General features: G+C 46.9%; 1 protein-coding gene and 1 long non-coding RNA gene across 3 annotated transcripts; one reads left to right on the top strand and one right to left on the bottom strand.

Annotated features, from left to right (window-relative positions):
• The first annotated feature begins 4,747 nt into the window (after positions 1 to 4,747).
• On the top strand, positions 4,748 to 8,035 carry LOC123074909 (uncharacterized). 2 transcript variants are annotated; one of them, XR_006436062.1, is made up of 4 exons: positions 4,748 to 4,914; positions 5,018 to 6,163; positions 6,393 to 6,524; positions 6,663 to 8,035. It is a non-coding gene; the product is annotated as an uncharacterized lncRNA (long non-coding RNA). The 2 variants fall into 2 exon arrangements; XR_006436061.1 differs by having other exon boundaries at positions 4,748 to 6,163.
• A 3,944-nt stretch (positions 8,036 to 11,979) lies between these two features.
• LOC123076358 (uncharacterized) lies at positions 11,980 to 12,810 on the bottom strand (the record flags this gene model as incomplete). Its single annotated transcript, XM_044498652.1, has 1 exon — positions 11,980 to 12,810. A coding segment is annotated over exon 1 (831 nt), but the record flags the coding sequence as incomplete, so codon positions are not given.
• Positions 12,811 to 17,138: the final 4,328 nt, after the last annotated feature.

Raw genomic sequence — 17,138 nt, forward strand, 5'->3', positions numbered from 1 at the left:
GTATTCAATGCACTTTATATGAAAGTTTTTATTATACCCCTCTTGGATGCCTATCATATTAGGACTAAATTCATAACCAAAAGCAAATTACCATGCTGTGATAAAAGACTCTCAAAATAATATAATTTAAGCATGAGAGTTCATCTATTTCTTGAAAATAAAACCACCGCCGTGCTCTAAAAAGATATAAGTGAAGCACGAGAGCAAATGACAAACCACTCCAAAAGATATAAGTCAAGATCAATGAGTAGTTGAATAATTATGTTACTATGTGAAGACTCTCTAACATTTAAGAATTTCAGATCTTGGGATATTATTCAAACAGCAAGAAAAACTAAATAAAATAAAAGGTCGCTCCAAGCAAAACACATATCATGTGGTGAATAAAAATATAGCTCCAAGTAAAGTTACCGATAGACGAAGACGAAAGAGGGGATGCCATCCGGGGCATCCCCAAGCTTAGGCTCTTGGTTGTCCTTAAATATTACCTTGGGGTGCCTTGGGCATCCCCAAGCTTAGGCTCTTGCCACTCCTTATTCCATAGTCCATCGAATCTTTACCCAAAACTTGAAAACTTCACAACACAAAACTCAACAGAAAACTCGTAAGCTCCGTTAGTATAAGAAAATAAATCACCACTTAGGTACTGATGTGAACTCATTCTTTATTTGTATTGGTGTAATATCTACTGTATTCCAACTTCTCTATGGTTCATACCCTCTTATACTACTCATAGATTCATCAAAAGAAGCAAACAACACATAGGAACCAGAATCTGTCAAAAACAGAACAGTCTGTAGTAATCTGTATCATGCGAATACTTCTGTAACTCCAAAAATTCTGAAAAATGAGGACGACCAGGATAAAATGTAAATTGATCTACTGCAGTTGGAATTGGCATTTTGTCACTCTCTGGTGATTTTTAACAATTTTTTTCATGAGCACAAAGTTTCTGTCTTTTACAGCAAGATCACATTAACTTTCACCCAAGTCTTCCCAAAGGTTCTACTTGGCACTTTATTGAAACAAAAGCTATAAAACATGATTACTACAGTAGCTTAATCATGTGGACACACAAAAACAATAGGGGTAAATATTGGGTTGTCTCCCAACAAGCGCTTTTCTTTATTGCCTTTTTAGCTAGGCATGATGATTTCAATGATGCTCGTATAAAAGATAAGAATTGAAACATAAAGAGAGCATCATGAAGCATATTACTAACATATTTAAGTCTAACCCACTTCCTATGCATAGGGATTTGTGAGCAAACAATTTATGGGAACAAGAATCAACTAGCATAGGAAAGCAAAACAAGCATAATTCAAGATTTTAAGCACATAGAGAGGAAACTTGATATTATTGCAATTCCTACAAGCATATATTTCTCCCTCATAATAATTTTCAGTAGCATCATGAATGAATTAAACAATATAATCATCACATAAGTCATTATTTTCATGATCCCCAAGCATATAAATTTTATTACTCTCCACATAAGCAAAGTTCTTCTCATTCGGAATAGTGGGAGCAAACTAAACAAAATAACTATCATGGGATTGAAAATTAAAATCAAGATGACAAGTTTCATGGTTATCATTATTCTTTATAGCATACATGTCATCACAATAATCATCATAAATAGCAACTTTGTTATCATAATCAATTGGAACCTCTTCCAAAATAGTGGATTCATCACTAAATAAAGTCATGACCTCTCCAAATCCACTTTCATAATTATCACAATAAGATTCAACACCCTCAAAAATAGTGGGATCATTACTTCCTAAATTTGACACTCTTCCAAACCCACTTTCATCAATATACTCATCATAAATAGGAGGCATGCTATCATCAAAATAAATATTCTCATCAAAACTTGGGGGACTAAAAATATCATCTTCATCAAACATAGCATCCCCAAGCTTGTGGCTTTGCATATCATTAGCATCATGGATATTCAAAGGATTCACACTAACAACATTGCAATCATGCTCATCATTCAAGTATTTAGTGCCAAACATTTTAATGCATTCTTCTTCTAGCACTTCGGCGCAATTTTCCTTTCCATCATTTTCACGAAAGATTATTAAAAAGATGAAGCATATGAGGCACCCTCAATTCCATTTTTTTGTAGTTTTCATTTATAGACTAAACTAGTGATAAAACAAGAAACTAAAAGACTTGATTGCAAGATCTAAAGATATACCTTCAAGCACTAACCTCCCCGGCAACGGCGCCAGAAAAGAGATTAGTTGACGGGGTGTTAGTGCCACTTACCTAGCCTCCCCGGCAACGGCGCCATAAAAGAGCTTGATGTCTACTACACAACCTTCTTCTTGTAGACTTTGTTGGACCTCCAAGTGCAGAGGTTGGTAGGACAGTAGCGAATTTCCCTCAAGTGGATGACCTAAGGTTTATCAATCCGTGGGAGGCGTAGGATGAAGATGGTCTCTCTCAAGCAACCCTGCAACCAAATAACAAAGAGTCTCTTGTGTCCCCAACACACCCAATACAATGGTAAATTGTATAGGTGCACTAGTTCGGCGAAGAGATGGTGATACAAGTGCAATATGGATGGTAGATATAGGTTTTTGTAATCTGAAAATATAAAAACAGCAAGGTAACTAATGATAAAAGTGAGCACAAACGGTATTGCAATGCGTTGAAACAAGGCCTAGGGTTCATACTTTCACTAGTGCAAGTTATCTCAACAATAATAACATAACTAGATCATATAACAACCCCTCAACATGCAACAAAGAGTCACTCCAAAGTCACTAATAGCGGAGAACAAACGAAGCGATTATTGTAGGGTACGAAACCACCTCATAGTTATCCTTTCTAATCGATCTATTCAAGAGTCCGTAGTAAAATAACACGAAGCTATTCTTTCCATTCGATCTATCCTAGAGTTCGTACTAGAATAACACCTTAAGATACAAATCAACCAAAACCCTAATGTCACCTAGATACTCCAATGTCACCTCAGGTATCCGCGGGTATGATTATACGATATGCATCACACAATCTCAGATTCATCTATTCAACCAACACAAAGAACTTCGAAGAGTGCCCCAAAGTTTCTACCGGAGAGTCAAGACGAAAATGTGTGCCAACCCCTATGCATAAGTGCACAAGGTCACTGAACCCGCAAGTTGATCACCAAAACATACATCAAGTAGATCACGTGAATATCCCATTGTCACCACAGATAAGCACATGGAAGACATACATCAAGTGTTCTCAAATCCTTAAAGACTCAATCCAATTAGATAACTTCAAAGGGAAAACTCAATCCATTACAAGAGAGTAGAGGCGGAGAAACATCATAAGATCCAACTATAATAGCAAAGCTCGCGATACATCAAGATCGTGCCAAATCAAGAACACGAGAGAGAGAGAGATAGATCAAACACATAGCTACTAGTACATACCCTCAGCCCCGAGGGTGAACTACTCCCTCCTCATCGCGGAGAGCGCCGGGATGATGAAGATGGCCACCGGTGATGATTCCCCCCTCCGACAGGGTGCCGGAACAGGGTCCCGATTGGTTTTTGGTGGCTACAGAGGCTTGCGGCGGCGGAACTCCTGATCTACGTTATTTTTTGGAGGTTTCTGTATTTATAGGAATTTTTGGCGTCGGTCTCACGTCAGGGGGGGTCTCCGAGTCGTCCACGAGGCAGGGGGCGCTCCCAGGGGTAGGGCACGCCCTCCACCCTCGTGGATGGCTCGGGACTCTTCTGGCCCAACTCTGTTACTCCGGGGGCTTCTTTTGGTCCATAATAAATCCATAAAAATTGGCAGGTCAATTGGACTCTGTTTGGTATTCCTTTTCTGTAAAACTCAAAAACAAGGAAAAAACAGAACTGGCACTGGGCTCTAGGTTAATAGGTTAGTCCCAAAAATCATATAAAATAGCATATAAATGCATATAAAACATCCAAGATGGTTAATATAATAGCATGGAACAATCAAAAAATTATAGATACGTTGGTGACGTATCAATGTGAGACTATCTTTTCCCTTTTTGTCTTCTCCACAACCACCATTCTATTCCACCTATAGTGCTATGTCCATGGCTCACGCTCATGTATTGCGTGATGATTGAAAAAGTTTGAGAACATCAAAAGTATGAAACAATTGCTTGGCTTGTCATCGGGGTTGTGCATGATTTAAATATTTTGTGTGATGAAGATAGAGTATAGCCAGACTATATGATTTTGTAGGGATAGCTTTCTTTGGCCATGTTATTTTGAGAAGACATGATTGCTTTGTTAGTATGCTTGAAGTATTATTGTTTTTATGTCAATATCAAACTTTTGTTTTGAATCTTATGGATCTGAATATTCTTGCCACAATAAAGAAGATTACATTGATAAAAATGTTAGGTAGCATTCCACATCAAAAATTCTATTTTTATCATTTACCTACTCGAGGACGAGCAGGAATTAAGCTTGGGGATGCTTGATACGTCTCCAAAGTCTATACCTATACTAATTACAGACTCCCAAGTAATTACCACGTTAATTAGAATTTATGAGCCATTAATCCGGTGGGTCCAAATTATAACGGTGTAGATCTTTCACGTTAATTAGAATTTATGAGCCGTTAATCTAGTGGGTCCAAATTATAACGGTGTAGATCTTCCGAAAAACTTCGCAACAAAAAAAGGTATATGAGTCGTCCACCTGATAAGACCGCAATGAAAGCAATCGTAGTCTCTCTTTCCTTCAAGAAAAACGTAGTCTCTCTTTCTCATGTCTCTCTCTCTCTCTCGATCTTTTCATGTCCCGCTTCCTCTCTCATGTTTCTCTTCATCCCCACATGGAATTCTTCTCCTCCTATGGTCCTACCAAGAAATCGACCCACCTATCTCTCCTTAATCATCTCCTCCGCTCTCTCCTCAACGATGAGGTATTTCAGTCTGAGATCACCTCCGTCTCAAGCGTATGCTCCTCCTCCCTGCCGGCGTTGTTGTAGATCCGTTTTACTAACTCCCTCCAGATATTATTTGCAGCAGTATTTTGGTCGTTTTCTTGGCCTGGAACCGATCTAGACCTGCTTGACATAGCTAATGATCAAAGCCTTACCGTCTCGCGGTTTCGCCAGCCCATCCTGATTGCTTGAGATCACAACGGCTGCCTTTGCTATGGGCCTGGTATGAAAGAGCACCTGAAGTTTGATTTACTCTTCTTCACATGTGGTGTTGTGGCACCAAAATTCAGATTATATGTTTCTTTGACCCAGTAATTGTGATCCTTTAATGGTAGATAGAGATGTTTCTGTAGAGATAGCCCGTCATTGATGCTGTTGTAGATCTGTTTGACAAACTCCCTCTAGATTTTATTTGCAGCAGTGTTTGGTTGTTTTCTCGGCCTGGAACCGATCTAGACCTGCTTACCATAGCTAATGATCAAAGCCTTACAGTCTCGCGGTTTCGCCAGCCCATCCTGATTGCTCGAGATCGCAGCCGCCGCCTTTGCTATGGGCCTGGTATGAAAGAGCACCTGAAGTTTGATTTACTATTCTTCACATGTGGTGTTGTGGCACCAAAATTCAGATTATATGTTTGTTTGACCCATCAATTGTGATCCTTTAATGGTAGATAGAGATGTTTCCGTAGAGATAGCCCTGCATTGATGCTGTTGTAGATCCGTTTGACAAACTCCCTCCAGATTGTATTTGCAGTAGTATTTGGTTGTTTTCTCGGCCTGGAACCGATCTAGACCTGCTTTCCATAGCTAATGATCAAAGCCTTACCGTCTCGCGGTTTCGCCAGCCCATCCTGATTGCTCGAGATCGCAGCGGCCGCCTTTGCTATGGGCCTGGTATGAAAGAGCACCTGAAGTTTGATTTACACTTCTTCACATGTGGTGTTGTGGCACCAAAATTCAGATTATATGTTTCTTTGACCCAGCAATTGTGATCCTTTAATGGTAGATAGAGATGTTTCTGTAGAGATAGCCCGTCATTGATGTTGTTGTAGATCCGTTTGACAAACTCCCTCCAGATTTTATTTGCAGCAGTATTTGGTTGTTTTCTCGGCCTGGAACCGATGTAGACCTGCTTGCCATAGCTAATGATCAAAGCCTTACTGTCTCGCGGTTTCGCCAGCCCATCCTGATTGCTCGAGATCGCAGCCGCCGCCTTTGCTATGGGCCTGGTATGAAAGAGCACCTGAAGTTTGATTTACTATTCTTCACATGTGGTGTTGTGGCACCAAAATTCAGATTATATGTTTGTTTGACCCATCAATTGTGATCCTTTAATGGTAGATAGAGATGTTTCCGTAGAGATAGCCCTGCATTGATATATAACCAGAAAGTTACTGGGTCTCTTCGTAGTTTTTGGCTTTAACTAAATCTTGGCAGCCATCTACTTGGCTTGAGCAGAGACATTATTCTCGGTGGAGGCCGGGCCGATGGATCACCAACACCGTCAGAAATTGTCAGGAGGTCACCATTACTTAACTACTCATGCTGGCTGATCTGCCTTGCATCCGCCTTGGCAATGGCCACCAAGAGGTAATACCATCAGCTACTTTGGATAAATAATTAAACATGCATGAGTTTTCTTGCTCTTGCCTAACCTGTAGCGCTAGCCAGCTGGATTGACTGGATATGAAAAGATAAGTATATATTCACACAATAAATTACATGCAGAGTTGCAGATTAAGTTTGGTAAGAGGGGATTTCAGTCATACGAGCTATATTTATCCTCATGAGTGCACCCTGGAAATCAAGCTGAACGGGGCGGAATCCCAATGCTCGCCTGCTACTGAACAAGAGGACTACAAAGTACTAACGAAGTAGAGTGGTCAAAGACACAAACGGTGGTGATCGCCCAATTTCTCAAGATTTTTTACTGTGTTCGCTTGCGTAGGATGATCTCAGTTTTTGTTTTACTCCTTTCGCTGTACTAGCAGTGTTGCTGTAAGTTGGTCCATATAACGATATTCTATGTGTTTCATTTTCAATGAAATATACGTGTGACCATGACAGGGCCTTTTGATAGAAATAAAGTTATGCTCATGACTTCATTCAGTGGTATTATTGTATAGCAATCCGGTTTATTCAGTATAACTGTATCCGAATGCACATCTATAATTTTTGTAGCAGAATGTAGTTTGTAGTTAGTTTCTAGAATCTTGCACCAGAAACCATATGTACATGTTCTCTATACTCTTCCAATGATGAAATTCTGACCCTATATCCTTCAAAATGTTCATTCTTATTCATTAGGCACACATAAATACAGTAGATAAACCACACATTCAGTTAGATTCAATTTTATTTCATGTGCGTGAGCTTTCACTTCTTTTCCATTGGTGTGCAATTCATTATCCTACTTATCATTACTAAAGTTCTGTCCATTGTGAGTCCGGATCAAAATTCATGCTACGATTGTGACTGTTAGTTGCTATCTAAAGAGCATTGCATCAAAAAAACATTCAGTTGGGTTGGTTTTGTTCTTCAGTTAGATACAGATTTCTCCGTGCATTCAAAAATTCATACAACTGATATTTGAACACCTAGCATTCAATGCCAAACGACCTCTCCCAGTACCTTATTCTGCTCCTGGCTCACAATCTTCTGCATTACCAATGGCCTCATCGCATGGTGTAGATTGTGTGCCTCCGCGACGTTGACTTTCATTGACTACATCATTAGCGATGTTCCTCTTCTTAGACCTCGATGCCAGTTTTGCCATTGTTGCAGGTAAGCAACCTTTCCTCTTTCGTTTGAATCTAGAGGTGCACTTTTCCCCCCATTTGTTGCTTGAAAGACGAGTTTTAAGTACATCGTGAACACAAGCTATCAATACCGCACTAGGAAATTTACATCTAAACTGAGCTCCTAAGAGATTTCCTAATCATATAAGTTATATTTATACACATGTAGTAAATTATAATGTTGGTTTTGTAAAAGCCTATAGCACACTGGCGCCATCAGTATGTTATATTTTTGTTATTCCAAATAAACTTCGAGCATACGAATTTTTTTATCTATTTATTCCAGACAGATTAATACGTGATCCCCAACCACATATTTTCCTTGAGCTTACTATATGATGCGGTGAATAGTTAGATTTCTCAAATGTAAAGTTACAGTAATACCATTATACAAAATCAATGGCCATAATTCTTGCTGCCAATTTACAGAAGGTCCTATCACACTTCCGTACATACCATTTTTCATTGTACTATATTGTTTCATCTTAGGACACTGCCCTATATGCTTTGGATGCTACCCTTTATCCTTTGCCATAGTTTCTCCAAACATTTAAATGCAGTTTTACTATTTCACATGTATTTGGTGATTAAGAAATATAAACCTACACGTGTCATAAATGATGTTTGTGTGTATCCCGGCTGTTTAGTACATGCTAGATTTTCTAAAAAAAATTGAATATTTTCTGGTATTTTTGATTATGTCATTTAAAAATATCTTGCACCACTGGTGATGACTCTCGATATCAAAACAACTACTTCCTTCAAGTGAATTGAATGTTAGACATTGCAATTATTTGCATATTTGAAGTTAAATCCATGCTTCTCTTATAATTGATCTACTGTTGGGATATTGAACATCATTGGAATTTAAGTTCTATTGGATTGATCTACTGTATGTGTGGTCCAGTATAGTTATTACATATGACAAGTGAAAAAAATCATATTGTTTGGTTCATAGAGTTGTAGCTGTAAATTGTAAACCTCTTGAATTACCTTAGAAGGAAATAATAGTGTTATGTTGCTATCACCATGACGCGTGGTCTACATTCATAAATAGATAGTGTCAACACTATTCTGACATGTTTTCATTTTTCCAAAGTACACAAATCACCAAGTTTCTTCTACTCAGCATCGCTATCCTTGAGAACTTTACATATGAACAAAAGCAGAAAGTTTCTGTGAACTCCTTCAATAAATTAACATTTGGGTAACAACAAATAGGCTTTCCCAATAATAATGGCTCAATATATGGGCTCTAAGTTTTAGTTAAAATTCTTACATATCTACTCTGATGTCAATAATGTTTTTTTAACACAGATACTAGCCCGTGCAGGTGCACGGGTTGACGACTAGTATCTATAATTTTTTATTGTTCCATGCTATTATATTATCCATCTTGGATGTTTTATATGCATTTATATGATGTTTTATATGATTTTTGGGACTAACCTATTAACCTAGAGCCTAGTGCCAGTTTCTGTTTTTTTCCTTGTTTTTGAGTTTTACAGAAAAGGAATACCAAACGGAGTCCAATTGACGTGCCAATTTTTGATGATTTTTTATGGACCAAAAGAAGCCCCGGGAGTAAAAGAGTTGGGCCAGAAGAGTCCCGAGCCATCCACGAGGGTGGAGGGTGCACCCCCTATCTCGTGGATGACTCGGAGAACCCCCATGACATGAGACCGACGCCAAAAATTCCTATAAATACAGAAACCCCCAGAAAGAAACCTAGATCGGGAGTTCCGCCGCCGCAAGCCTCTGTAGCCACCAAAAACCAATCGGGACCCTGTTGCGGCACCCTGCCGAAGGGGGATCCATCACTGGTGGCCATCTTCATCATCACGGCGCTCTCCATGACGAGGAGGGAGTAGTTCACCCTCGGGGCTGAGGGCATGTACCGGTAGCTATGTGTTTGATCTCTCTCTCTCTCGTGTTCTTGATATGGCACGATCTTGATGTATCGCGAGCTTTGCTATTATAGTTGGATCTTATGATGTTTCTCCCCCTCTACTCTCTTGTAATGGATTGAGTTTTCCCTTTGAAGTTATATTATCGGATTGAGTCTTTAAAGATTTGAGAACACTTGATGTATGTTTTGCGTGGGATACCTGTGGTGACAATGGGGTATTCTATTGATTCACTTGATGTATGTTTTGGTGATCAACTTGCGGGTTCCGTGACCTTGGGAATCTATGCATAGGGGTTGGCACACATTTTCGTCTTGACTCTCCGTTAGAAACTTTGGGGCACTCTTTGACGTTTTTGTGTTGGTTTGAATAGATGAATCTGAGATTGTGTGATGCATATCGTATAATCATATTCGCGGATACTTGAGGTGACATTGGAGTATCTAGGTGACATTAGGGTTTTGGTTGATGTGTGTATTAAGGTGTTATTTTACTATGAACTCTAGGGCTATTTGTGACACTTAGAGGAATAGCCCAATGGATTGATCGGAAAGAATAACTTTGAGGCGGTTTCGTACCCTACAATAATCTCTTCGTTTGTTCTCCGCTATTAGTGACTTTGGAGTGACTCTTTGTTGCATGTTGAGGGATTGTTATATGATCTAATTATGTTATCATTGTTAAGAGAACTTGCACTAGTGAAAGTATGAACCTTAGGCCTTGTTTCGAAGCATTGCAATACCATTTCTGCTCACTTTTATCGCTTGCTACCTTGCTGTTTTTATATTTTCAGGTTACAAATACCCATATCTATCATCCATATTGCACCTGTATCACCATCTCTTCGCCGAACTAGTGCACCTATACAATTTACCATTGTATTGGGTGTGTTGGGGACACAAGAGACTCTTTGTTATTTGGTTGCAGGGTTGTTTGAGAGAGACCATCTTCATCCTACGCTTCCCATGGATTGATAAACCTTAGGTCATCCACTTGAGGGAAATTTGCTACTGTCCTACAAACCTCTGCACTTGGAGGCCCAACAACGTCTACAAGAAGAAGGTTGTGTAGTAGACATCACTAGTCAAGCGAGAAGCCGGCCGGCCGGCTGCTGAGCAGCCGGACGGGGGAGGCGAGAGGCCGGCTTGGCCTGAATTAGCATTCTTCCTTAGTCATTTTTCATTTGGACAACGTTTCCGACCTTTGGCTCTTGCCAGCCGGACAGTCGCACTTCGAGGTGTGGCTGGGGCGAAGAGAGGGCTTTGGCGTCGGCACACTACTAAGCCGACTTCGGATGGTACCAACTTGGGCCAAGTCGGCGAGCCCCCGGGCCGGCTGGCCGGACCCGGGCAGGGCAAAAGGATAAATACTTATACATAGGCGAAGCTTCTCATATAGATAAAAAGGTAACCCCCGAGTGAGCCTCGGGGTACCTGTTGTCTTTACTTAGTACAAAAGATAGCGTGGTACATACACTGCATCAACTGTAAAACAGGCGGAGAAGGTTCGCGTCCCATGGGCGCGCCGACTCTTGGCCAGCTGTGTCCCTCTTGCGTGCCCTGGGCTTCTGTGCATCAATGAGGTAGTAGGAATCGTTGCCTAGGGCCTTGCTCACGATGAAGTGCCCCTCCCAAGGAGCCGAGACCTTGTGCTGGCCGGCTGTTCACTGGATTAGTCGGAGCACAAGGTCGCCCTCGCGGAAGGCACGCGGCTTGATCTTCTTGTTGTGGTAGCGGCACACGTTTTGCTAATAGATGGTGGACCGGCTGAGTGCTAGCAGCCGGGCCTCTTCGAGAAGATCGACGCCGTCTTCGTGTGCCTCCTTTGCTTCTGCCTCCGTGTACAGGGTGACGCGAGGCGAGTCGAACTCGATATTTGTTGGGATGATGGCCTCGGCCCCGTACACGGTGTGAAGCCGGTCGATCTATTTTGCATGGTCCGGAGACTCCAAAGGATAGCCGGAAGCTCCTCGATCCAGCAGCCGGCCGAGTGCTCCAGCGGCACGACCAGCCGAGGCATGATGCTGGATAGAATGAGGCCGTTTGCCCGGTCCACCTGGTTGTTTGACTGCGGGTGAGCAACCAACGCGAGGTCCAGTCGGATGCCCTGCGTCGCGCAGAAATGGGCCAAGGCACCTTTGGCGAATTTTATGCCATTGTCGGTGATGATGCTGTGCAGGATGCCATATCAAATGGTGATATCCGTGATGAATGTGATGGCTGTGGGGCCGTTGAGCTTCTTGATTGGCCTCGCCTCGATCCACTTCGTGAACTTGTCCACGACAACCAATATATGGGTCATGCCGCCGCGTGTAGTCTTGAATGGGCCCACCATGTCCAATCCCCATACGGCAAATGGCCAGGTGATGGGAATGGTCTTGAGTGCTGAAGCCGGCAGGTGTTGCTTGGTGCTGAAACGCTGGCACCCCTTGTATTTCCGGACCAACTCCTTGGCGTCATCCAGAGCAGTCGGCCAGAAGAAACCATGGCGGAAAGCTTTGGCAACGAGGGCTCTGGAGGCGGCATGGTGACCACATTCACCTTGATGGATGCCTCGGAGGATAGCAATGCCCTTCTCCGGCTCGACGCAGCGCTGGAAGACACTAGTTGTGCTACGCCTGACGAGCTCTCTGTTGATGATCGTGTACACAGCCGCCTGGTGTTGCACCTGCCGGGACAAGACCTCGTCGGCTGGGAGCTCGCGACTCACCAGAAAGTTGAGGATGGGCTGCGCCCAAGACGGGGCTTCCACCACTGTCGTGACAGCAACCGGCGTTGGGGTGGCCGGGTTGGGAGGCAGCGGGTTGGAGCCGTCTGCTCCTTGTTGCATCGTGGAAGTCCCCGGGTCGGGTTCTGGAATCCTCGGGCCGGGTTTGGGTGTTGCAGCCCCCGAGCCGCCTGCAGAATTCCCCGGGCAGGCTACTGAAGTCCCCAAGCCGGATCCGGCTACTCCAGGGTCAGCTGGCATGAAGATGGATTCTGATTCTGGTGGAGGTTGGATAGACGGCTTACGCAAGCACTCGAGGGAGAAGCCGACTAGAATGGCCTGCCGGGTAGAGCCAATCCGTGCCAGGGCGTCGACTTCTTCGTTGTTGGCCCGTGGCACGTGGATGAACTCGCACCCGTCAAAGTGTCTGCTGATCTGCTGGACGACGAAGCGGTAACTGGCCATGTTGGCGTCCTTGGCGTCCCAGTCGCTAGAGGACTGTTGGACCACAAGGTCCGAGTCGCTGTAGTACAGGATGCGGCGGATGCCGATCTCCTTGGCCAGCCGCAGTCCGTGGATGAGTGCCTCATACTCGGCCACATTGTTGGAGGCGGCAAAGTGAATCTGCAGCGTGTACTTCAGCTTGTCGCCTTTGGGAGAGGTGAGGACGATGCCGGCTCCCAAACCAGTGTGCATCTTCGAGCCGTCGAAGTGCATCCGCCAATGCATGGAATCCGGTGCCAGCGGCAGGTACTGGGTCTCAGCCTAGTCGACAAGGAAGTCGGCCAGTGCTTGGGACTTGATGGCGGTGCGGGGCTGGTAGAGGATGGTGTGGGGAGTCAGCTCAATGGCCCACTTAGCCACCCGGCCCGAGGCATCTCGGTTGCCCATGATCTCGGCAAGGGGGGCGGTACAGACGATCGTGATGGAGTGCTCCTGGAAGTACTGCTTCAGCTTCTTGGCGGCAAAGTACACGCCGTAGCACATCTTCTGGTAGTGGGGGTAGTTCTGCTTGGAGGTGGACAACACCTCGCTCAAGTAATAGACTGGCCTCTAGACCGGCTATGCCCTGCCGGCTTTGGGGCGCTCGACAACAATCACCGTGCTAACGACCCGGTTGGTGGCTGCGATGTAGAGGAGCATGGGCTCTTTGGCAGTCGGAGCGGCCAGAACGGGCGGCGTGGACAACATCCGTTTGAGCTGGAGAAACGCTTCGTCCGCCTGGTCGGTCCACTCGAAGCATGTGGTCTTCTTCATCAGCTGGTACAGTGGGAGGGCCTTCTCGCCCAGCCGGCTGATGAACCGGATGAGAGAGGCTAGGCACCCCGTGAACTTCTGGACGTCCCGCAGCCGGGTCAGTTTCTTCATCCGCTCAATGGCCTTGATCTTCACAAGGTTGAACTCAATCCCACGCTCAGAAACAAGGAAGCCAAGGAGCTGGCCGGCTGGTACTCTGAAGACACACTTCTCCGCGTTGAGCTTGATCTGAAAGCGGTGCGGGTTGGCGAAGGTCTCCTAATCTCCTTGAGATCCTCCAGAAGAGTGCCGGCTTCTCCATCTTCACCACTATGTCGTCCACATAGACGTGGGCGTTCCTGCCGAGTTGCTTCAGGAGGCACTTCTGCATATAGCGTTGAAAGGTGGCACCGGTGTTCCTCAAGCCGAACGTCATGGAGATGTAGCAGAAGACGCCAAAAGGGGTGATGAAGGCGTTCTTCAGCCGATCGGCTAGGTCCAGCTTGATCTGGTGGTAGCCAGAGTAGGCGTCCAAAAAGGATAGCAGATCGCAGCCGGCCATGGAGTTGATCACTTGATCAATCTGGGGCAAGGCAGACGGATCCTTGGGGCAAGCTTTGTTGAGGCTCGTGTAGTCGATACACATGCGCCACTTGTTATTTTTCTTCAAACCGAGGACTGGGTTGGCAAGCTAGTCCAGGTAGAACACTTCCATGATGAAGCCGGCTGCCAGAAGCCGGGCGATTTCTTCACCAACAAACCTTCTCTTCTCTTCTGATAGGCGGCGGAGGGGTTGCTTAACCGGCTTAGCATCCGATCGCACATGCAGTTTGTGCTCGGCGTACTCCCTCGGAACACCTGACATGTCCTTGGGGGACCATGCGAAGATATCCCGATTCTCACGTAGGAAGTCGACGAGCTTGCTTTCCTATTTGCTGTCGAGGTTAGCCCCCATGACAGCGTACTTCTCTGGGTGCGCCAGATGCAAGGTGATCTCCTTGGTTTCCTTAGCCGGCTGGAAGGAGCCCTCGGCCTCCGTTTCCTTAGGGTCCGATGGCATGTCCGGCTGCTTGCTGGCCATGGCCACAACCCGATCAAGGAGGCGCTTTTCTTCGGCGATGATGAGGGACTCGGCCAGCCGGGAGCTGGCTGCAGCGCACGTGACCGACTTCTTGTAGTCGCCGGCAATGGTAATGATGCCCTTGGGGCCCGGTATCTTCATCTTTAGGTACGCGTAGTGTGGAACCGCCATGAATTTGGCCAACGCTGGCCGGCCCAAGAGCACGTGGTAGGGGCTGTCCAAATCAACCACCTCGAACCAAATTGGCTCACGGCGGAAGTGGGTCTTGTCACCGAACAAGACGTCGATCTTGATCTTGCCGATTGGAGAGCAGGAAAGCCCAGGGACAATGCCATGGAACACGGTCCAGCTGGGCTGGAGTTGCTTCTTCTTGATGCCCAGCTTTTCCATGGTGTCGGGGTAGAGGATGTTGATGCTGCTGCCACCGTCTATCAGGACTCAAGAGAAGCGGCACGCCCGCCTCTCGGTTGAGAAGGTGGAGTCCAGCACCATGGCATAAGCACCCGACAAAGGCATCACAGGGATGATCATCACGCCTCCAGGTGATGGGCCTCTCGGACCAGTGCATGAATTGGGGGACCTCTGGAATAACAGCATTCACCTCGTGGTGATGCTGATGCCGACTGTGCTTATCGTCGGCTTCACTGGTGAAGATGACGTAAGTGGCGTTCTCGTTAGGGAATTCACCTTGGAGCATGCCGGCAGGGCGGGCCGGCTGCTGAGGAGCCGGAGCCGCCGGGCCGGCTGGAGGAGGCGGCAAGCCCTCACCCTTAGCGATTCGGGCGAGCTAGTTGCATTGCCGGGTTGTATGGTTAGACAGCTACGCGCCTCTGTGGAACTTGCATGGAGCGTTGAAGGTTTGCTCGAAGGAGAAGGCCAGCTGCCAGGCACCCTTGCCGCCCCGCTGACGCTTGAGGCCGGGTTGACCTGCCGGCTGCTGGTCCTCGGCGGTCGCCACCTGCTGGCTGTTAGAAGCCGGCTGCTGGGCCTTGCGCTTGTTGTCGCTCAGTTGCTGGTGCCGGTTGGAGTCACCAGCCGGTGCTTGGGAAGCCGGCAGGATCACCTTCCCGGGCACGTCAATCCGGGTCTCCGACTTCATGGAGGAGTCGGCCGTGGCGTACTTGTCCGCCACCACCAGGAGCTCGTCCAAGGTGGTCGGCTCATCGCATAGAAGCTTGTGCTTGAGAAGGGTGCCCTCTCTGCACCCGGCGGTGAGTACTCAATGGCCTGCACCTCGTGCACCCCTTCGCATGAGTTGCGCAGCTTGGCCCAGTGCATCAGGTAGTCATGGGTGGACTCGGTGGGGCCCTGGACGCACATGGAGAGTTGGCGAGGCTTGGGGGGCCGCTTGTAGGTGCTGTTGAAGTTGCGCACGAAGACTTCGCTGATGTCCAGCCAACTGTTGACGATGTTGGCCTTGAGACTGTTCAGCCATGTCCGGGCCGTGCCCAGCAATATGAGCGGAATGTACTTCACGGCAATGCGCTTGTTGCCGTTTGCTTTGCTGACTGTTGTGGCGTAGTCGGTCAGCCAATCTTCCGGCTTCATGGAGCCGTTGTATTTGGGAGTGTCGCGAGGGAGCGAGAACCCTTTGGGAAAGGGCTCATCGCAGATGCGGGGGCCAAAGCAGGCCGGGCCGACTGTATCCTCCTCCTCCACTACCAGGGACCGAGCAAGCCGCTCGATCTGGTGACGAGCGTCATCCTCGCCGACTGCTTCACGGGGGCCTAGCCGCCCCCCAAGGTCGGGTTGTCAACTTGTGCCGGAGAAGCCAGCCTCTCCCTGCGGGGGGGGGGGGGGGGGGGGGGAGGCGGACGTTCGTCCTGCTGGTGCCGACCCTCCACCCTCGCAGGAACTTGCCGACTGTTCACAACCATCTCGCGGGAGTGCCGGCTGCGGCTAGCAGCCGGCTCCGGGTTCCGCTAGCCGCCGCCGCCACTTGGGGACCGGGAGGTGGCTCCAATCTCATGGCGAGGCGGAGGGTTTCTTTCCAGGAGGTCGGCCTGCCGGCCGGCTCTCACCACGCGGTTGCACGCATCTTGCTGCGTGTTCACGGCATTGAGGAGTTCCTGGAGGCGCTCCATCTGGCTGCACCACTCGTTGCCCTCCAGGTTGTCAAGTTCTTCTGTCGCCGCCTGGGCGGCGCGCAGGTTCTGCACTGGGGTGTCTTAGATCGGACGTCCGACTCCCAGCATGCTAGCGATAGCTGCGCCGCATTATCGGACGGCGCCGGCTCAGCTGGGCTCGCCTGCAGCCGGTGTGCCGCCCGCTATGCCGTCGATCTCACGCTGGTTAGCCTCAGCATGACGCTTCATGGCCGCCATTTTGTTGGCGCTGTCAAGGAGCTTGACACAGATTTCTTCAAGCTCCGCCGGGCCGGCGTTGGCACCGACGGGAGTAGCTAGGCCCTGCATTGCTGTTCGCAATGGGTCCTGGGCAGCCCCGCCAGTGTCCTGGCTGTTGCCAGTGACCATCA

This window comes from Triticum aestivum, chromosome 3D, assembly GCF_018294505.1.
Source record: "Triticum aestivum cultivar Chinese Spring chromosome 3D, IWGSC CS RefSeq v2.1, whole genome shotgun sequence".
In the NCBI taxonomy this organism is placed as follows: domain Eukaryota; kingdom Viridiplantae; phylum Streptophyta; class Magnoliopsida; order Poales; family Poaceae; genus Triticum; species Triticum aestivum.